The sequence below is a fragment of the Onychostoma macrolepis genome, chromosome 18, assembly GCF_012432095.1.
Source record: "Onychostoma macrolepis isolate SWU-2019 chromosome 18, ASM1243209v1, whole genome shotgun sequence".
In the NCBI taxonomy this organism is placed as follows: Eukaryota; Metazoa; Chordata; class Actinopteri; order Cypriniformes; family Cyprinidae; genus Onychostoma; species Onychostoma macrolepis.
In genome coordinates, this window is record NC_081172.1 from 25,043,049 (window position 1) to 25,065,162 (window position 22,114).

General features: G+C 36.3%; 1 protein-coding gene across 6 annotated transcripts in view; it reads left to right on the forward strand.

Annotated features, from left to right (window-relative positions):
- The window catches only part of myo5aa (myosin VAa), an 87,613-nt gene that overhangs the window by 61,587 nt on the left and 3,912 nt on the right, over positions 1 to 22,114 (forward strand). Inside the window, exons 23-41 of one of the 6 annotated variants that reach the window (XM_058750836.1) lie at positions 1,014 to 1,107; positions 1,805 to 1,953; positions 2,043 to 2,156; positions 2,335 to 2,472; positions 4,646 to 4,702; positions 4,964 to 5,191; positions 6,582 to 6,682; positions 7,904 to 7,960; positions 9,638 to 9,718; positions 11,895 to 12,093; positions 15,408 to 15,473; positions 15,941 to 16,034; positions 16,123 to 16,266; positions 16,425 to 16,579; positions 16,704 to 16,793; positions 18,399 to 18,549; positions 18,635 to 18,917; positions 21,018 to 21,192; positions 22,011 to 22,091. In XM_058750836.1, the coding sequence (XP_058606819.1) occupies positions 1,014 to 1,107; positions 1,805 to 1,953; positions 2,043 to 2,156; positions 2,335 to 2,472; positions 4,646 to 4,702; positions 4,964 to 5,191; positions 6,582 to 6,682; positions 7,904 to 7,960; positions 9,638 to 9,718; positions 11,895 to 12,093; positions 15,408 to 15,473; positions 15,941 to 16,034; positions 16,123 to 16,266; positions 16,425 to 16,579; positions 16,704 to 16,793; positions 18,399 to 18,549; positions 18,635 to 18,917; positions 21,018 to 21,192; positions 22,011 to 22,091 (2,457 nt within the window). The remainder of the gene's footprint in view (positions 1 to 1,013; positions 1,108 to 1,804; positions 1,954 to 2,042; positions 2,157 to 2,334; positions 2,473 to 4,645; positions 4,703 to 4,963; positions 5,192 to 6,581; positions 6,683 to 7,903; positions 7,961 to 9,637; positions 9,719 to 11,894; positions 12,094 to 15,407; positions 15,474 to 15,940; positions 16,035 to 16,122; positions 16,267 to 16,424; positions 16,580 to 16,703; positions 16,794 to 18,398; positions 18,550 to 18,634; positions 18,918 to 21,017; positions 21,193 to 22,010; positions 22,092 to 22,114) is intronic. The other 5 variants (XM_058750838.1, XM_058750837.1, XM_058750839.1 and 2 more) reach the window with 5 other exon arrangements.

A 22,114-nucleotide genomic window follows, 5' to 3' on the forward strand; every position in this document is an offset into this window, starting at 1 on the left:
GTGCTGTTCTGTTGTAAACAAATCTTAACAATGATTCCTAATTGCTTCTACTTTCATAAGGCCAAATAAAGTGCGTTTGCATAGAAACACAGCGTCTCCATGACATTGCTGCATCTACACTCCTGCGGTTACTGAAACCACGCCTTCTTTCTTTGCATGAACATTTGGGCAGCATTACGCAAATATTTCCACATCGTGACATAGACATGTGGGGGGGGCGTGTTTTAATAAGGCGTTTCAGCCCGGTTTGGATCAGCCTTCTCTTTTAGATAGAATAAATCCTTTTGTGGGAGACTTTGAGCTTTCTAACTCTGCAGATCGTATACATGTACAAACAGCTACATAACACACTAAAGAAAAGGAACACAAGAAATCGCATCATATGACCCTTTAACAGAATAATTTCTAAGAACCTGTTAAAAATGTCTTACTTTCCAAATTATTAGTGTACAACTCGTATATAAATGAACCATTTATTTACAGTAACTGTGTGTTAAAATGTGTGTTGTGTTCATACAAAACCTCACTAATCATGTGGCATACATTAGCAAATTCCAGTTCCACAGCAGATCCCCCAAAAAAGTAAAGTTAGATCCATAGGTTACCTTCACTCCACTGCTTTTAGACAGTCCTTCTAGATTGTAAAGCCCTCTAAAGACACAGATATACTCTGTGTCTCCATATTCAGGGATTAGAGACACCTGCACACTGCTTTAAACCTGGGAAGAGAAGAGATCTGTTCATTGACACAGGTGAGAGAGATAGAGACTAGAGCTCAGCTTAAATGTTAGAAGTAGTTGTAGTTTTAGGGTGGTAGAGGACTAGAACGATTCGCGGAGCCACAATAAACACAGTACTGGGTATGTGTTGAGTAAATATATATTTCTCAGCAGTTAAAACTATGTTCTTGGGTCAATACAAGCATCTGTGACATAAACAATGTAGTTTATTTTTTAATATAACCATTAGATTAAGATGCCATGCTGATTATGTTTGTGAAATGTTTGTAACAGATGATCTCAGAACTAAAGGAGCAAAACCACCTGCTGAAGAACGAGAAAAACGACCTGAACCGACTGATCCAAGAACAGAGCCAGCAGTGGACAGGTAAAACTGTGCAAAAATTTCAGTCGTTCTATTAGGCTTAGAGGTTGTTGTTGTTGTTTTTACCTTTTTATGTAAAATTATATATCAATGTCATGTTTACAACTCACTGTTTTTCAATAAATTAACACAAAATAGAATTATCTGATATTTTTGGAAGAATATTTAATTATGTTCGTTATCATTTAAATGCACCAATATAGCAATAAACAACAAATAACTATGAAAATGTATACTAAAACATTTTCAAGCACATAAAATGATACGTGAGAACAAATGCACACATTGTTGTTAAAATATCTATTACAATATCTCTCACCATTTTCATACTCGCTTCTTCAGACAAGAGGAGCTGGCGTGAAACTTCTCAGTCTTTTGAAATATTTAAAGCCGAATAAACGGCATGTTTAAATTGTCACAAAATTCACTGTATTAATAATATTAAAACAACAGTGGAGTATATTGTAAATATACTGCCCAGTCTGATGATATTCTGACTATTCCTAGATCTACTCAGAACTTAAACAGAAAAACAAATCCAAATCCTTTATAAACATTGTATGTCATGTTTTGCTCGTTCCTGTCCTGTTACAATGTTAACATTATGAGTCAGATGATTAAGTAATTCAATATTGGTTGACTGCTCTATGGGAATGTGTGTCAATGGTGTATATATAATATGTATGTGTGTGTCTTGTAGACAAAATGCAGAGGGCTCTGAAGGAGGAAACCCAGCAGTTAGAAAACGATTTAAACGAGGAACGCTCTCGCTACCAGAACCTTCTTACCGAACACCTCCGACTAGAGGAGAAATACGACGATTTGAAAGAGGAGATCACACTCACTGTAGTAAGTACACACTTGCAAATCTTCAGTGCTTTCAACTAATTGGTGAGTTTTCTGAATGACTACTCAACTAGTGTGTTTTTTTTTTCTAGAATGTTCCAAAACCTGGTCACAGGCGCACAGACTCCACACACAGCAGCAACGAATCAGAATGTACCTACAATTCAGAGTTTGCCGAGTCCGAGGAAGGGACCCGCGGAGGGGAGGTGAGAGCAGAATGTGGAATATCGTTAAGATCATTCACATTACTGTATCTATGTTTATGATAGAGTTTAAATTCCACTTCTTTGAGTTTTGGCTTTTTCAAAGATCATACAGATAAAAGTAACATAAAATAGCATATACTGCATGTGTAACTATGGATGTGTTTTATTCTATCTTCAGGACGTTTCCAAGGGGATACTGGACATGTCCCTGTTCCTAAAGCTGCAGAAGAGAGTATCCGAGCTAGAGCAAGAAAAACAGTCACTGCAGAACGAACTCGATCGGAGAGAAGAGCAGTTTCAGCGGGCTAGAGCTAGGGTACACATATACACACACACACACACACACACACACACACACACACACACACACATACACACATATTTACATTTACAGTATTTACTTTTTAAATGAGGATGTACCATCTGTTTTATTTTAAGTTAAATATAACGACTCTCCATAACCCAAATACTAAAAGACCATTGATTTTTTTAAGGACATCCTAAAAAGAGATTTTGTCATATTTACTTAAATTCTAGACACAATTTTATTTTATTTTTTTTTTTTAAATGTGAAAAAAAGAAGCAGTGAATGCCAGAAATTTACCAAAAACAAATTTATTTTTACGCATACAGTATATACTGTGTGTGTGTATAAATACAGTGGGTACGGAAAGTATTCAGACCCCCTTAAATTTTTCACTCTTTGTTATATTGCAGCCATTTGCTAAAATCATTTAAGTTCATTTTTTCCCCTCATTAATGTACACACAGCACCCCATATTGACAGAAAAACACAGAATTGTTGACATTTTTGCAGATTTATTAAAAAAGAAAAACTGAAATATCACATGGTCCTAAATATTCAGACCCTTTGCTCAGTATTTAGTGGAAGTACCCTTTTGATCTAATACAGCCATGAGTCTTTTTGGGAAAGATGCAACTAGTTTTTCACACCTGGATTTGGGGATCCTCTGCCATTCCTCCTTGCAGATCCTCTCCAGTTCTGTCAGGTTGGATGGTAAACGTTGGTGGACAGCCATTTTAGGTCTCTCCAGAGATGCTCAATTGGGTTTAAGTCAGGGCTCTGGCTGGGCCATTCAAGAACAGTCACGGAGTTGTTGTGAAGCCACTCCTTCGTTATTTTAGCTGTGTGCTTAGGGTCATTGTCTTGTTGGAAGGTAAACCTTCAGCCCAGTCTGATGTCCTGAGCACTCTGGAGAAGGTTTTCGTCCAGGATATCCCTGTACTTGGCCGCATTCATCTTTCCCTCGATTGCAACCAGTCGTCCTGTCCCTGCAGCTGAAAAACACCCCCACAGCATGATGCTGCCACCACCATGCTTCACTGTTGGGACTGTATTGGACAGGTGATGAACAGTGCCTGGTTTTCTCCACACATACCGCTTAGAATTAAGGCCAAAAAGTTCTATCTTGGTCTCATCAGACCAGAGAATCTTATTTCTCACCATCTTGGAGTCCTTCAGGTGTTTTTTAGCAAACTCCATGCGGGCTTTCATGTGTCTTGCACTGAGGAGAGGCTTCCGTCGGGCCACTCTGCCATAAAGCCCTGACTGGTGGAGGGCTGCAGTGATGGTTGACTTTCTATGACTTTCTCCCATCTCCCAACTGCATCTCTGGAGCTCAGCCACAGTGATCTTTGGGTTCTTCTTTACCTCTCTCACCAAGGCTCTTCTCCCCCGATAGCTCAGTTTGGCCGGACGGCCAGCTCTAGGAAGGGTTCTGGTCGTCCCAAACGTCTTCCATTTAAGGATTATGGAGGCCACTGTGCTCTTAGGAACCTTAAGTGCAGCAGAAATTTTTTAGTAACCTTGGCCAGATCTGTGCCTTGCCACAATTCTGTCTCTGAGCTCTTCAGGCAGTTCCTTTGACCTCATGATTCTCATTTGCTCTGACATGCACTGTGAGCTGTAAGGTCTTATATAGACAGGTGTGTGGCTTTCCTAATCAAGTCCAATCAGTATAATCAAACACAGCTGGACTCAAATGAAGGTGTAGAACCATCTCAAGGATGATCAGAAGAAATGGACAGCACCTGAGTTAAATATATGAGTGTCACAGCAAAGGGTCTGAATACTTAGGACCATGTGATATTTCAGTTTTACTAAATCTGCAAAAATGTCAACAATTCTGTGTTTTTCTGTCAACATGGGGTGCTGTGTGTACATTAATGAGGAAAAAAATGAACTTAAATGATTTTAGCAAATGGCTGCAATATAACAAAGAGTGAAAAATGTAAGGGGGTCTGAATACTTTCCGTACCCACTATGTATGTATGTATGTATGTATGTATGTATGTATGTATGTATGTATGTATGTATGTATGTATGTATGTATATATATATATATATATATATATGTATATATGTGTGTGTGTGTGTGTGTGTGTGTGTGTGTGTGTGTGTGTGTATATATATATATATGTATTTATATATACTGTGTTACTGATAATGTGTTTTTTTTATTGACCAGGATGATGAGGAACATAAGAAAGCTCGTGGTGCTGAGCTGGAATATGAATCTCTCAAGGTAAACACACACACTGTCTTCTGTTTCATTTTTTTTTTCTGCATTATGGCAAACCACTTCAGTTTGCAGTCTTTAGAATTGATTGTGTTGTTTGAAAAGCAATGGTTGCTTTTTTGCTTGCAAAATTCTTCATGAAACTCACTGAACTCTCTCCAAGCTCACAGGTGTTGAAACACCTAGAAGTTTGCCTTCTATCACAAAGCTAGATAAATGATGAGGAAAATAAAGCCGTATATAAATCTCTCTCTTTCTTTTATTCAGCGTCAGGAGTTGGAGTCAGAGAACAAGAAGCTCAAACATGATTTGAATGAGATGCGTCAGTCTCTGAGAGGCGGCGCTGAGGCCGGTTCTGGAGCGCCGGGTTCTCCTGCGTACACGGTCCTGCTGGATCAGCTGAACGCCTCCAACGAGGAGCTGGAGGTGCGGAAGGAGGAGGTGCTCATCCTGCGCTCTCAACTCGTCAGTCAGAAAGAGGCCATGCAACACAAGGTCAGAAACTAAACCTTTCATTCTTACATAAAATATATCAGGATTTCCAGATGCTTCTAAACATTTGGACACCTCAGTGTATTATGCACCTTTAGTGCATTAATACAGTATCTGTTACTAACATTATTCTCTTCATAAGTCTTGTTAACATCTGTAACTTAATTTCTCCTTTTGTCCTATGTTGCACTCATATCAGGATGAGAAGGTATGTTGTCAGACAGCATAACACTCATTTCACTTCACCTCTGTTCTGGCCTCTAAAATGCGTTGAAGAAGTTACTTTGAAACATACTTGCCAAGATGCTCTTAAAAGATTAGTTCACTTCCAGAATAAAAATGTCCTTGATAATTTATTCACTCCCATGTCATCCAAGCTGTTCATGTCTTTTTTTCTTCAGTCAAAAAGAAATTAAGGTTTTTGAGGAAAACATTCCAGGATTTTTCTCCATATAGTGGACTACAATGGGGATTAACGGGATGAAGGTCCAAAGTGCAATTTCAGTGCAGCTTCAAAGGTCTCTACACAATCCCAGACGAGGAGTAAGGGTCTTATAAAAAGAAAAAAAATGTATATACTTTTTAACCACAAATGCTCGTCTTGCACTAGCTGGACCTCACACATTACATAGTCACATTGGAAAGGTCACGGTCCAATGTTTACAAAGTGAACATGCAAAAAATGTGAAACGCCCTTTACTAAAAAAAATGGTAAAACAACAATGTTGGACGATTTTGAAGTTAGAGAAAATGAGATAATGAGGTTTTCGCCCTACCCTACCTTTTCGAAGCAAAGTACACAGATGAAAAACTAATCACGCGTGATCCTTTCCAGTGTGATTATGTAATGCATGAATGTCGCGCATACGCATTGCAGAGCTTGTGCAAGACGAGCATTTATGTTTTTTTTTAGAAAAAGTCAGATTGTTTCACTAGATAAGACCCTCAGTCCCTGGCAGGGATCACGTAGAGCCCTTTGAAGCTGCATTGAAACTGCCATTTGGACCTTCAACCCATTGATCACCATTGAAGTCCACTATATGGAGAAAAATCCTGGAATGTTTTCCTCAAAAACCTTAATTTCTTTGGGGACATGGGGGTGAGTAAATTATCAGGAAATTTTTATTCTGGAAGTGAACTAATCCTTTAGTTTAAAATAGTATAAAGCATGTCATCTGTTGTCATGTACTGTATGTGTGCAAATGTTAACTTTACAGTTTTAATGCACGACCAATTTTTAAACAAAATTCAAAGTTTGTTTAAAAGTGAAGTGCTATACTTAGAACCAGGTCTTGTGTGGTGTCTGATGCTTAAATATCTAATAAAATTCAAAGTTAGTCGATGGATGCTGTGATTTATAACTTGTGAATGTGAACCTCGTGTGTGTGTTTAGGGGACCATGACTGAGCCTTTGCCGTACATTGAGGATGTGCAGAAGCTGACTGATGCCAAGGAGATCTCCCAGGCCTACATGGGCCTTAAAGAGACCAACAGGTATATTACTTCTCTTTACATTTCTTTCACTGTCAGCCAATCACATGCTGAATCACAAAACATGAAATCTACTGCTGAATCTACTGAATGTGTCCCTCATCTGGGATCTACTCATTCTGTATGTGTGTGATGTCCTCTGTCACCCATCTTTTTTACAACAGAGGTTCTTAAACTTGCATCCCCCAGAAAGCTAAAGCTTCTCATATGTCACAATATATTTATTTGTGTTAGAAATTCAATCTTGAAATGTTTTATACACTACCTTTCAGAAGTTTGGTCTAAGATTTTTTTTTTAAAAGTCAAGGAAATTTTTTTTTTTTTTTTTTTGCACCCTCAGATTCCAGATATTTAAATTGTTGTATCTCGGCCAAATATTATCCTATCCTAACAAACCATACATCAATGGAAAGCTTATTTATACAGATTTCAGATGATCCTTTGATGAAAATTGACCCTTATGACTGGTTTTGTGGTCCAGGGTCGCATATTGTTTTAATTCTATGAAAAGTTCTGGTAAAAGAAAATTATGTAACTTTATAAATGTTTTCCTTAATGAATTTGCTTACATTTTTAATATTTTGAATAAAAGTATTAATTTCTTTTTTTTTTTTTTTTTTTTTTTATAAAATTAATTAATTAATAAAAGAAAGAGAACCTTACTGACCCTAAACCTTTGAATGGTAGAGAATATTACATAACCATGTAATAATGGTATAATACTTGAAAAGTGAAAGAACTCAAGAAAAATAAAAATGTGGCCATTAGTTATGGGTAACATCTTGTTCTGAATGTCAAGAATAATGTTCTTCCAAACCGTTATGACAAAATCACAACACATAGGGAACACATATTCACTATTAACTATTGATTAAAGCGTTTTCCCTCCTTAAATTCCTAATTTTCTCCTTATTAAAAGCAAGTTGCACTAGTTGTGTTAAAGGATATAAAATATGGTTATGCGGAATAATGCCTCTCAGTTTGAGAACCTCTGTTCTGCAATGAATCTTTGTTTTAATATTTGCTGCTGGTTAAATTCTTTGCAGTTTCTCGCACAGACCCAGTAGTGTCACATCTATCTGCAACCAAGGAAATGATGACGTATCACTCTCACAATCCTTTCACAAGCCTGTGTGTTTAACCTACCCTACCTACCTGTTTGGATCAGCCCTCTGTCTGTCTGTGTCTGTCTGTCTGTTGATGGCTCATCTCTGTCCTGCGCAGATCACCCAGGTTTACACGCAGACCGACTGAAGTGAACGAACTTGTGAGCAGGTTGAGGTAACAGATGGACGGGCATGATGGGCCGCTCTCACTGCATGTGTGTGCAGCTCAGAGCAGAGCAGCAAATCAGCCTCATTCCAGAGCCCATACATAGATGAGAAAACATACAGAAAAAGCCCAATACCAGGCAAAAACTCTAATATGAATGGATTATCTCACATAGCCAGACTTTTGGCTATCAGCATAAAGTCTGGTCCACTTTGCAGCTTATTATTGCCAGGCACCACCCTCTTAGTCAGGAAGACATTTTAGGAAAGTTTATTTGAAATAGATTACAGCATGGCAATATAACAGTGCAGCAGTTTTTGCAAACACTTCTACAGAACAAGCCCGCAAAATCGCATTGTGTGATGTCATTTTGATCAGATTTTTTGTCTGTCCAAAGGTAAAAAAAAAAAATTACAGTTTTGTGTGCATTATGCATCAGATTGTCAGTACTATGGTGGTGGTCTGTGGGCAAGTGTCTGAGGCTGAGATTATGCCATGCCGCCTTCTCAAAAATTTGAGCAAGAGTACTGAGAGTTTGGCTTTATTGACCCTGCCAAATAGATGCAGAACAACAAATTTGGCCTATTAGATTACTTTAGGTGATGGCTTTGCAGTTTTTAACAGGCTGCGACAACAACGCTTGGTCATGTGACTCAATGTGATGGATGAATGAACCTACATGTGGCTTCTGGCTGACTGCAGTAGATGTCGTTTATTACTCATAATGCAGTGGACAAATAGCTACAGTAATTAAAGCAAATGAACAGATGACAAACTAATTGCGTTTTTACATTTTTAATGTTTGCTACATTTGCAGTCTTGTTTGTCATCATTATTTTATCTTCATCTTTTATTCTGTTTGCATTTCATCTTTCTGCTGTTTTACTTAATTCTTTAATTAGCTGGTTGTTTGTTTTTTCATAAATATGTCATTTAATCAGAATAATCCATATTAATAATCACCCAAAAGAATAGTTCACCCAAAAATGAAAATTCTGTCATCATTTGCTCATCTTAATGTCATTCCAATCACAGACAACTTTATTTGGTCTACTGGAACACAAAGGAGAATGTTTTGAAGCAGTAGTTTTTAAACTGTGGTATATAAAAAAATATATATAATAGTGAAGTATAACTGTACAAATATGTTTATTTAAAAATTAAAGGAATTTTACACATTTTAATGCTTATAAAGCTGCATATAAAAATACTTTGTTTTAGATGCTGTCCGCGTCCATTTTGTACATTTCAGCTCATATCCAAACTTACAAAAATGTACATGTGTTGTATTCTGTACAAAATAAATAATAATGAGATCTGGTTAGACAAAATTTTAAATGGGTAAAATTGACTCTGTTTAAAGATATAAAAGGTAAAAACTAAGTTTATTGTAGCCATAAAATAGTTCTATGTAATTAACAGATTTGAGCTGTTAATTATTAATTGTAAATATTTACCTTTTCCATACAGTAGCTCTCAAATCTAAATTGCATTTCTTATATTGTGTTCTGTTTCTCACATACTTTCACATATATTCCATATTGGGTGAACAATCCTTTTAACCAAACTGTAAAAATTATCCACTTAATGCTACTCACATCAAAGTTTGTCACTTTTTGTTTTCCTTTGTGTTTGTTTTTTTCATTCTTACCATTTCCTTTTTTTTTTTTTGTTCCACCCCATCAGATCCCCATTCCCTGACTACCATAAGCTGAATGAGGATGGAGAACTGTGGCTGGTTTATGAAGGGTTAAAGGAAACTAACAGGTTAAAGAGCAGAGAGATGAGAGCATGTAGAAATGTGTGATACTTACTAGTGCCTGCAGATTGCTCTTCTTAACATATGGGTAGTGCTTCATGGTATCAAATGTGCAAGAAAGAAGTCTTTGTATAGTGTTAATACTGGACTAACCAAAATGAAATAGGGAAACTCTTATTTTAAAACAGCATGTAGTCACAACTGCCATAAAGGAATTATAAATAAAGGTGAATACTGCTGCACTGCAAGAAACAATGGGCAGATTTATCAGCCTTAGTTGGGAATAGTTCACTCAAAAATACAAATCTGGCCATTATTTATGGCTAACATCTTGTTCTGAATGTCAAGAATAATGTTCTTCCAAACCGTTATGACAAAATCACAATATCAAACACTACAAAACTAGTCTGTACAACCGTGTGATATCCCAAATCGCCTGAAGTCATTGAGTAGCTTTGTGTTAGAACCAGGTCGAAATAGTTATTCACTGAAATAAAATATAAACATTTATGTATGTATGCATGCATTTATTTTAGGGCTGTCAAAGTTAATAACACGTTAACGCAAATTCATTTTAACGGCACTAATTTTATTAACGCACGATTAACGCAGCGTGCATTTTCTGTTTGACCTGTGGCCTAGCCCGTAGTTGGAGAAATGGAGATGCACAGTGTTGCCAACTTTGCAACTTTTCAGACCCCTTTAGCGACTTTTTACCCTTCAAAAAAGCGCCTAGCGACAAATCTTTAGGGTTTGCCCAAACCTTATTTAGTTTCTGAGACTGCCGCACGAGCGCGAGGTCTTGCTGTCCCAGCGCACGCACACATCTTTCTCTCTCTGTGCGTCTGCATTGTTCAGCGAGCTGCGGAGAGGAGCAGCGCTTTCAGTTAAACACAGATATTATGTTGCTTCTCTAATTTTACATGCAAGTATAGCCAAAATCACAGCACAGCTATTGTGATGATACAGATGATAGCTAGATTATAAATCAGGATTTTTGTGCAGATTAACATCTTGGAAAGGAGAGCTGGTTATGTAGCCTAGTCTTAATGGGTCGCGTTTCAATCACTATTTCATATTTGTTCCGTTGTCTGACAACAGAATCCGTAAAATATATCAATGAAAACAGTTTTATTGAGAATTTAGCTGCATCAAAATACAGTATGTGGGCACAGAGAGGCAAACAAATGTAATAATAAATAATAAATGTTCATTTTGTGTTCAGAAGAAGTGAGCTGCCCTGTCATGCACAAATGTAAACAGGTTTGTGTTAGTAAATTGCTCAGTGCAAAGAAAGAGAAGTAAAGGGAACCAGGAATTTCTTTTTTCATGTGTCTAATAGACATGAACAAGTTCTTTGAAAAACATCTATGACCTTTAAACATGTCTAGTCTTCATGCTGACTATGGTTTCGATAATTATAAACATACATTTGCATAAAGCATCCATATTTGTCCATGCCCATGTTGATTAGAGTATTAAAAACTTGAAAAGTATTAATTTAAGGTACATTTAGAACAAATAAAAATGTGCGATTTAAGTTGCGGTTAATCAGTCTCATGACAATCATGCGATTAATCGAGATTAAATATTTTAATCGATTGACAGCCCTAATTTATTTAGTTATTTATTTACATATTACTAAACTTTACTTATTTTAATTTAACTTGATGTACTAACATAATTAAAACTGAAAATAAAAAATATTCAAAAATGACAGAAGCACAACAAAATTACTAAAACTTTAAATTTAAAATAAAAATATGCAATATAAGATAAAATAAAAAACTATAATAATATCTTAAAGATACTAAAATTACACTGATCAGCACAATATTTTAGAAGTCAATATTTTAGAAGATTAACAGTGAATAACAATCTCAATTTGATCCTCAGCCAAAGCTGTCTGTTATATGACTTCAGATGACCTGGAATATAGCACACAGATTGCATGTTCTATTTTTTATGGTGTAATATCATTGTGTGGAAATGCTGCATAAAAGCAGCATAAAAATCTTTGGAAATTGTCCTTACAATATGACGATCCTTAGTAAATATTGACAGCATTTTCTATTTGGATGAACTGTTCCTTTAACGCCTCACAACAGAAAACTCAAAAAAGAATCAAAAGCTCTTCTAATGAAGAACTGTATTTCTGGTTATTTGCTGTCTCTGTCTGTGTAGGTTGTTGGAGTCCCAGTTGCAGGCTCAGCGTCGGTCTCATGACAACGAGGTGGAGGTTTTGCGTGGAGAATTGCAGAGTGTTAAAGAGGATAATAACCGTCAGCAGCAGCTGTTAGCTCAGAACCTGCAGCTTCCTCCAGAGGCCCGAATCGAGGCCAGTCTACAGCACGAGATCACGCGCCTCACCAACGAGAACCTGGTCAGTACAAACACTCCACTAACACCTTCCTATACCCATGGTTCTCAACCTACATGCTTTCCTTTTCCCTTCAACAGCATTAGGTGTCCCATAAATGTCAGTTGATTATTAGAGTAGTGTTATTGCCTATTTTTCATTATTAATGTCATTATTAGTTATTAATTATTAATCAGTAATTTTCAAGATGAAATTATATGCAACCTTGCTCTTGGTCCTTAATGTGGTCAAATGTAGAAAAAGGTTGAGAACCACTTCCCTATACAGAATGGGCCCTATCATACACCCGGCGCAAGGCGCAGCGCAAGTGTTTTTGCTAGTTTCAGCCCGACACAGTTTTGCGTTGTTTAAATAGCAAATGCATTTGCGCCCATTTGTGTGCCCATGGGCGTGCTGGTCTAAAAACAAGGTGTGTTCAGGTGCATTGTTGGCGCGTTGCTATTTTGAGGAACTGAAAATAGACTGCACCATAGACCAACTCAAACCTAGTCTAAACGCAATCATTTTTTTTTTGTTATTTAAAGAGCGTGTTAGTAGAAAATGCGCCTCTGGGCTGGTCCACAACGCGCGTTCACTTTGCTTATCACACACAGGGACGCGCAGCATCACACAAACATGCCAAATATTAAAAATTAAAGGATTACAGTGTAAAAGAATATTATTGTTCTGGCTACATAAATATAAAAATGTCATGCATGTCATAATGGATAGTCATTGCGTGTATCAGAATTAGCCTACCTATTTGCTCGCGCATGAGCAGATCCGTTTGATCTCTGGAGACACGTTTAGTCTGTGCGCCTTAAAATTACACTGTTTAAATAGCGAATCCGCCATGGCACGAGCGCAACTCGCTCTTAAAGGGAATGGGAGACGAGACTCTGATTGGTTTATTGCACGTTATGCCTAAAAACACACCCATTACTCATTTAGAGAATAGGGACAACCCTTTTAGACCATGCGCCGGGAGCACCGACCGTTTTTCCCGTCGTTATACTAGCAAAAGTGGATTCGGAAACGCCCTAAGTGCACCTGCGCCGTGCGCTTTAGACCATGCGCTTAGATCGTTAAAATAGGGCCCAATGAGTTTATGAATGTTGGGTGCCAGCAAAAAGCTCCTCACAATCTAAAATGGTTTATTTTCTTAATTTCTGGTGACGGCTCGAGACCCTGTGATATGATAAATGTAGTATTGTGACCTTTAGTCCCTGCATGTTAGATTTGAGTGATCTCCTATAAGTTGACAAAACTAATCTTTAGCAGATATTCAAAAAATATTCATTTAAACAAAATAATTGAAGATATATTATTTTGACACGGTCTCATTATGATTACACTGATCTGATTTTTTTGTGGCCCGTAAAAACTGAATTTGTTGTTTGTTTGTTTTTTTTAATGGTGACATTTGAGGCACTTTGGGGTGTTTTGCCGTGAAACCCAACAATTATTTATTAAAGCGACAGACCCTTTCACACTAAGAACAATAACTATAACAATAAAGTTTTAATAATTAATTAAAACTAATTAAATAATTCTATGAGAATAGTGAAGTCCGCACTATAAAGAACATGGCATAAAGGAGCAATATCATGGTAATCACTTTCAGAGCTTTTTTCCAGCTGACAACCGATAAAAACATTGATTAGAATCCTTCCAATTTTAAAGAGCTTGAGCATTTATATCGGCAGCTTGCGCTTATAAGAAGAATGTTACCGTTTGTTGGTGTGTATGCTAATATAGTTATCGTTATACTTATAATTCTTGGTGTGAGCGGGCTTTAGGAATAGAATAACCTGTACATTTTTTGTCCAATTGTGGTTGATGCCATCCCTGCTCATTTTATGATGGAACACGCTGCAATACAGCAGCAGGACCGTTACATATAGCGATTAATTTGTCTGGGCTCAGATTTATTGATTGACAAATTATAAATGAGACAATAATGCAAATAATGCAGACATTGGTTAAATTTGCATACACAGAATCCTGATTTATATATATATATATATATATATATATATATATATATATATATACTAGAATGAGAATCCCCCCACCCCATAACACCTGCCACCGAATAGCAAGTAGCAAATCATAGATGGCAATATTTTTTATTTATTTATTTTTTAAATAAAGGGCAAGCACTTATATAAATCACACTCCAATAGACCAATTTGAAGTAGACGTCACAGTTAACATCACTTGCAGCTGCGCGTGCATTGTGGTGGCAGAAAAACACTGGTAACAAATCCATGGAATAAGTGATCAAATATTTTTGTGCCTTTGGATGTCAGAATCGGAATGCAAATAATTTTTATAGAATACTGTCATCAAAGACTCCATTTTAAGATAAACGCAGATGTTGAAACAGACAGACTATGGATGAAAACTGCTATGATTGCTACTTTTAAAGCATAAATTTGATTTAATAAATAAGTCTATATAATATTCATATATACAGTTCATAGGGGACACATTGTATTAGCCCTACAGTTACAGCAAGAAATACTATTTAAACCTATTACTATTAACATTTTACATAACATTTACCTATTTAATCTCACAATTCTGACTTTTTTTTTTCGCGCAAATGCAAGTTTATATCTCCTAGTTTGGACTTTATAACTAGATTTAACTTAACAATAGCACAATTCCGAGAAAAAACGACAGAAGGATATAAACTCATATTCTGAGCCAAGGGGAAAAGAGTGAATGACACACTGTTTTTCCTTATTAGAATTGTGAGATATAATCTCGGAATTGCGAAAATAAAGTCAGAATTTTGAAATATAAACTCAAATTTACCTTTTATTCCACGGCTTCCATAGACCGCTACATGAAAACTGTTGTTTTCTGCCACCAGATAGGCTCCGCCCACACAAAAACGTCATCACTGTTTGCAAACACTGAACTGGTCTATATCCTGTTTCAATAGAACAACATAAACACAGAAAATAAATGGTGCCTTTAATTATGAGAAGGATGGGTCTGAACAAACTACAGATGTTATAGCATGCATATATATATATATATATATATTATACATGTTATTGGGCTGTAGACTATAAATGTAATTTTGGGTCATGTCCAGATGCCTTTTTTCACTGCGAGTCTATATGAGCATCAAAAGCGGTATTTGCATTGGAAAGACAGTTCAGAAATCCTGCTGCTCACCCTTTTGTTTTGTGTGATTCTAAATAAATGATTTCAGATTTACTCACTCATGAAACCGTGGAGTGTGGTTTTAGTCTGAGTGCTGTACTGTGCACCTGCACCAAGTGTTTGAGGGCTCATCTGATGTGGAGATGTTTCATTCACAGGAGCTTCACTCTGATGATCCAAAGGAGTATAAAGCCTACAGAATCAGCATGTTACGCAGGATGGTTGTATGTAGGATCGTGTGTGTACGAGTGTGTGTGTGCGCATGCATCAGAAAACTAACTGGCACTAGTGTGTGTTGCACCGAATCTGAGCTGCGTTGAACTCTAACTGTGTGTTTAACCCACAGCAGTGTGAATCAGCACATTTTTTAATGTTTCTCTCTCAATAACCGGGTGAATCTCACAAAAAACTGTCACCCCGACCAAAAAAAAAAAATGCTTGGAGGAATGTGACTTTCCTTTGTGAGATCCTCCCATCTTTGTTACTTTTTCTCTATTTTTCCTCTCTGTTTAATGAGTTGCATGGACAGATGAAAGACTTCAGACTGATATCTTCAGATTGTTGCAGAGCTTAAAGATGCTCGGTTGACCTGCTTTGTCCCGATTCTCTAAAATAAACCCTTTATTTGAGACTCATTTGTCATAGTGTTGCTGTGATTGTCTGATGATGATGTCTGTCTCGGTGGTGACAGGATCTTATGGAGCAACTGGAGAAACAGGACAAGACCGTCCGCAAACTGAAGAAACAGCTCAAAGTCTTCGCAAAGAAGATCAATGACCTGGAAGGTGCGTGTCACAGGCTGTGTTTAGAGACTCTTCAGAAATCACTTTTTAAATTTACATTTAAATGTTGATGTTTTTCTTTGTATTGTAGGTGGCCAGATGGATGTGTCTCCAGGACAGACGGCCGATGAGCCTGTTCATCCAGTGAACATTCCACGCAGGGAAAAAGATTTCCAGGGAATGCTGGAATACAAGAAAGAGGATGAACTCAAACTGGTCAAAAACCTCATACTTGGTAAGACACATAGACTTACAACTGTAAAAATAATGATTTAATTAGTTTGATCCCAATTTACCCAATTCCTGGTTCCGTTCTAATAAGACCTTACTAATAAAAAAAATAAATGAAAAACAGACTGTAACTCTGGCTTGTGCATATGTGCTTTTTGTCAGAGCTGAAGCCTCGTGGAGTGGCAGTGAATCTGATACCAGGTCTGCCAGCATACATCCTCTTCATGTGTCTGCGTCATGCCGACTACATTAATGATGATCAGAAAGTCCGATCTCTACTCACCTCTGTCATCAACAGCATCAAGAAGATACTCAAGGTCTCAGTACACTCTCACAAACCATTCACGTTTAAAATGTTATAACTTAACACAGCTGTGTCTTTATAATAGTCTTAAAAGGCAAAATATCTTCCTTTCTCATTACTGTTTTGTTTTTCTACAGAAAAGAGGTGATGACTTTGAGACTGTTTCCTTCTGGTTGTCCAATACATGCCGTTTCCTGCACTGCCTGAAACAGTACAGTGGCGACGAGGTGAGATATCACACCTTAGACATACATGTCCTGTCTTTCTCATTCTGCCCATGTACATACCCTGCAAAGGTTCTAGAAGCTGAACTTTAGAGGGTTGACAGTGAGCCATAAACGTGCAGTTAGCGATATTTCAGGCAAAAAAGGACCATTGTATTTTGTCAAAATCATAGAAATATATAAAGAACAGCTCACAGAGACAGTGTCAATTTCATTGATAAATAATTTTCATCAGTTTTTTGTCAACAACATTTTTGCAAAAGCATTACAATTTGGTCCGGTTTTCTGAGTGCTCACACCCGAAGCACGCTCATGGAAAGCCACCTCTCAGACAGCGTACGTGTACAGAATTGAGTTCACTTTCATGTCTTATCACACTTGAATGGACAAATAAACACAAAATTGTCAAAATGTTCCTTTTAGTAAGCATTCATGCAAATACAGTCAATTATGTCTTAAGTGAATGCGAACAGTTCAGAGAACATCAGATGTGTATATTAGATCCTTGTATTAGGTCTTAAAGTGAATGCAGCCTAATAAACCTGCTGCTGTTTGTGTCCTTAATGTTAATTAAACATCAAAAGAAAAAGAGAGAATCACTCACTGCTATTTACTGAATAACTTTTGTAGATTTAATAAGGATGAATCTATACTTGAGTTATACACACAAACATGAAAGAATGAAGAATGTTATTTGCAAGTTGTTGTAAATAATGCATATATAACCTCTAGTCTTTTATTGAAAACAAGACCATTTTTGTGTTTCTTTATGCAAAGTGTTTTTTTATGTATTTATTTATGTCACAACAGTTGTATTTATGTCTATATTGCACAATCAATACTTAATATCATTCATATTAAAAGGCTAACTGATTTTATCTCCTGGAGTATATAATGAGTTTGGGAATTTTAGAGAAATGCTCAATTGATGCCTTACAGTATAACTAAACAGTAGAATATAGTAGGCTACTTATGATATTAAGTCAACTAAATTAACTAAATTAAAACAAAAAAAAAACAAAATCAGCTGACTAATATGACTAAATTTTAGTCAAAAAACTGACTGAAAAATTTCCTTTGCACACTGAGGGCCCCTTTAAACCAAGCAGCTTTCTGTTGGTTTGCGTGGTGAATTCATGTGATCAATTTGAATGTGAGAGAAATTTGCATGGGGAACATTTTCGCTCTCAGCTATTTTTAACCAAACCAGCGTAAGTTATGTTACTTGTTAGTGAATATAGTCAAGAGATGCTTTTGTTTGTGTTATTTTAAGCTCCTGCTTTTAATGTAAGGAGATTTTTATTATCTAATAGCGATTATATTCACAAAAAGCTATTTGTAGCTGGTAAAATATTCTAAAGCCATGGATAGAATAATTTTATATTCACAAAGATTGTGTCCAAAAAAATAAAATAGTTGCACATAATTTTAAGCAGATTATAATTTGAACAGCTGGAAGTGTCTGGGGAAAAGTCATTGAAAACTGTGGGAATCCTGTACATTACCCAGTGATGACCTATTTCTCTTCATTGTATACTTGGCCACGGTTTCTCTCTGTCTCCAGTGTTTTTCAAACAGAATCAACACTTTGTCCTTCTCTCTCTCCAGCAATTCATGAAGCATAACACTCCTAAACAGAACGATCACTGTCTCTCCAACTTTGACCTGGCCGAGTACCGGCAGGTTCTGAGTGATCTGGCCATTCAGATCTACCAGCAGCTCATCAAGTGTATGGAGAACATCCTGCAGCCCATGATCGGTGAGCATGTGAACCCTGCGTGCCTATCTATCGATCTGTTTCTCTCTCCCTGTGTATTTATCCCTCTGTCTGTTGCTCTCTGCAGTCTCTGGCATGCTGGAACATGAAACCATCCAGGGCGTGTCCGGGGTGAAGCCCACGGGTCTCCGTAAGAGGACGTCCAGTATCGCTGATGAGGGGACATACACATTGGACTCCATCATCCGGCAGCTCAACTCCTTCCACTCCATCATGTGTCACCACGGAACCGACCCGGAGCTCATCAAACAGGTGGTCAAGCAGCAGTTCTACATCATCGGCGCCGTCACCCTCAACAACCTGCTGCTGCGTAAAGACATGTGCTCCTGGAGCAAGGGCATGCAGATCAGGTGTGTGCAGATAAAGCAGTGCAAAATATATGCAGACCAGGTAAATACAATTGTAACCGAATAGGGTTGTCATTGTAAATTATAGTAGTCAATACCAATAATTCTTCATAATTCTTGAAAATAATTGTGAAAAATAATGCAATTGAACATCCTATTTTAAAATATTAAAATAAATATTAACATTTTATTCCGATAAATTACAATAAAAATGAGAAAATTACAAATTAAATAAAAATAGTGATATGTAGAATATTAATGAAGTTTAAATTAATCTAAACTATATTTTGAATTATTTCTTACATTAGAAATTCTTACAAAAAAAGGAATTGTGAATATTAAATAGTATTTCCTGTCCTATTAACTTTGGCAGAGCCACTAGTTCTTTCTCAGAAACTCTCATTTGACTAACCTAGTACTTTGTAAACAGGACTAATAAAAGCCTCAGCATGCTGATGCCTAGAAATTGTGTAAAGCCAGACAATAGCTGTTTCCATCGAAAGATTCTAATTAAACTTGCGCGCAAAACCGGAATATCGCATAAAACATTTTCGAATAAAGCACCGTTTCCATCCAACGAGTCAAAGAGAACAAAATCTTCCTGGTAACCTGGCACTAAGAAAACTAGGAGAAGCCACTGAATATAGTAATTTTCATATATGATAAATTACTTGCGCCTCAGAGCGAGCAGACGAAACACAATAAATGTGGTCATTGCTTTCGGAGGTGGATGCTGCTGTTTGGGAACAGTCGTGTAAGATAATTATATTTTGCTCAGCCATTTCAGAATGACCATAACAACATATAGATGCTGTGAACGAGATCGGTCCGCTGGTTAGTCAAGTTATCCCGTCTCATAGCGCAAAGTCACATGACTTTTTCGATGCGCATGGAGGAATTTATTCAGTAAATGTGCTTCCACGAAGTTTATGCGCATTTTTTCTTATCGGATAAAAAGTTTATCCCAATCAAATGTGCGCATAAGTTTTTTTTTATGCGCATTTTTAGAATTAATGCGCATCTTGGCGTTTCCATCCAGCATTTTTTTATGCGATATTCCAAAATGCGCATAAAAATAGGTGGATGGAAACATAGCTAATATTATTATTGACCAGTGTCTAAAGATCCAAATGAGATGAAGTAAAGATGCATTAAATCACTCAAAAGTTATGGTGTAGACTTTTACATTGCTACAAAAAAAATTATATTTCATATAAATGCTGTTCTTTTTAAACTTTCTATTTATCTGTTTTCAGTAGTGATAAGAAATGTTTCTTGAGTAGCAAATCAGCATTGCCATCATAGGAATAAATTACATATTTAAATATATTATAATACAAAACAGTTATTTTAAATTGTAATAATATTTCACAGTTATTACTGTTTTACAATATTTTTACCACCTTGGTGGGCATAAGCGACTTCTTTCAAAACTAAAAATCTTACTGACCCCAATCTTTTGGTAGATTACATTGTATGTACAGTTAGATCAGGATTCAGTTGTCAGCCATATTTTAGTTTATTTCCAAGGCAAGGCAAGGCAAGTTTATTTATATAGCACATTTCATACACAATGGTAATTCAAAGTGCTTTACATAAAAGGAAGTGAAATAGTCATTAAAAATAATAAGAGATTAAAAATAATAAAAATCACAACAATAAAAACAAAGTGATTTAAAAATTGATTTTAAAAGAATTTAAAACATTTAAGAATAGAAAGTGATTATACATAGTGCAATCAGTTCGGACGTAGCACAGTGCTCATTCAACAAATGCACAGCTAAACAGATGAGTTTTGAGTCTGGATTTAAAAGTGGCTAATGTTTTAGCACATCTGATCTCTTCTGGAAGCTGGTTCCAACTGCGGGCGGCATAATAGCTAAAAGCAGACTCCCCTTGTTTTGTGTGAACCCTTGGTATTTCTAACTGACTCGATCCTAATGATCTGAGTGGTTTGTTAGGTTTATATTCAGTGAGCATATCTCCAATGTATTTAGGTCCTAGGCAATTTAGAGATTTATAAACGAGTAAAAGTAATTTAATTTAATTTAATTTCCAGTCATCTTATCTCCAGTACAAGGGTTTATGTTTGTATGTGTTCAGGTATAACGTGAGTCAGCTGGAGGAGTGGCTGAGAGATAAGAACCTCATGACATGTGGCGCGAAAGAGACGCTGGAGCCGTTGATTCAGGCCGCACAACTACTGCAGGTCAAGAAGAAGACGGATGAGGATGCTGAGGCCATCTGCTCCATGTGTAACGGCCTCTCTACAGCACAGGTAACACACACCCCAGACTGCACTTCAAATGATCATGATCTGGTTTTATCCGTCACAGACCACTTAATTCATTTTCCATGTTTACCATTTTATTTGTGTAAGTAGATTTCATACCATCTAGTATTAATTATTTGAAACAGACAATTTATAATGTTTCAGGCCTGCTAATGTCACTCGCCCATGACCAAACATAATGGCCTGCTTACTGTAGTCACTCATTATTAAAAAAAATAAAAAATACACACATTACAATAATTTCAAAAATAAAAATTTTCAAATGTTCTTTTATAGAGCATTTCACAAATATGCAAAGCTTTTTAATGTCCCTTGAGGCAATATTTTTGTATTAAAAAAAAAACAGATAAAAGTATTTATTTACATATTTAGCTATTTCAGTGCAGTGTTCATGACTATTTAAATTTAAACAATTATGATTTACATTATCAACCAAAATGTTATTTCATGTTTTTTTCATGTTTTAGTGTGGTAATGTTTCCAAAATAAGGGGAAAAAACACACCAGATACAGGACTATGTCTGAATCTTATAATATTATAGTTATGTTGTTTTTGTCATTTTTTTAGTCATTTTTGTATTTTTGTCTGTATAGTTTTTATAATTTTTTATTTCAATAGTTATTTTAGTACAGCAAATTTAGCTAAATTAAAAATGTTGCCTTGGTAGTGAGCTGAAATAAAAAAAATTATATTTTATTTTGTTTTTTTATTTGATTTGATTTGAAGTAATGAAAAGTTTTAGTTTCAGTTTATAATACCCCTGACACACACACTCTTTCATCATTTCTTCTTTTCTGTCCAGATTGTGAAGGTGCTGAACTTGTATACACCTGTCAACGCTTTTGAAGAGCGTGTGTCGGTACTGTTCATTAGAACAATACAGGTATGTTTCATAACTCAACCTTA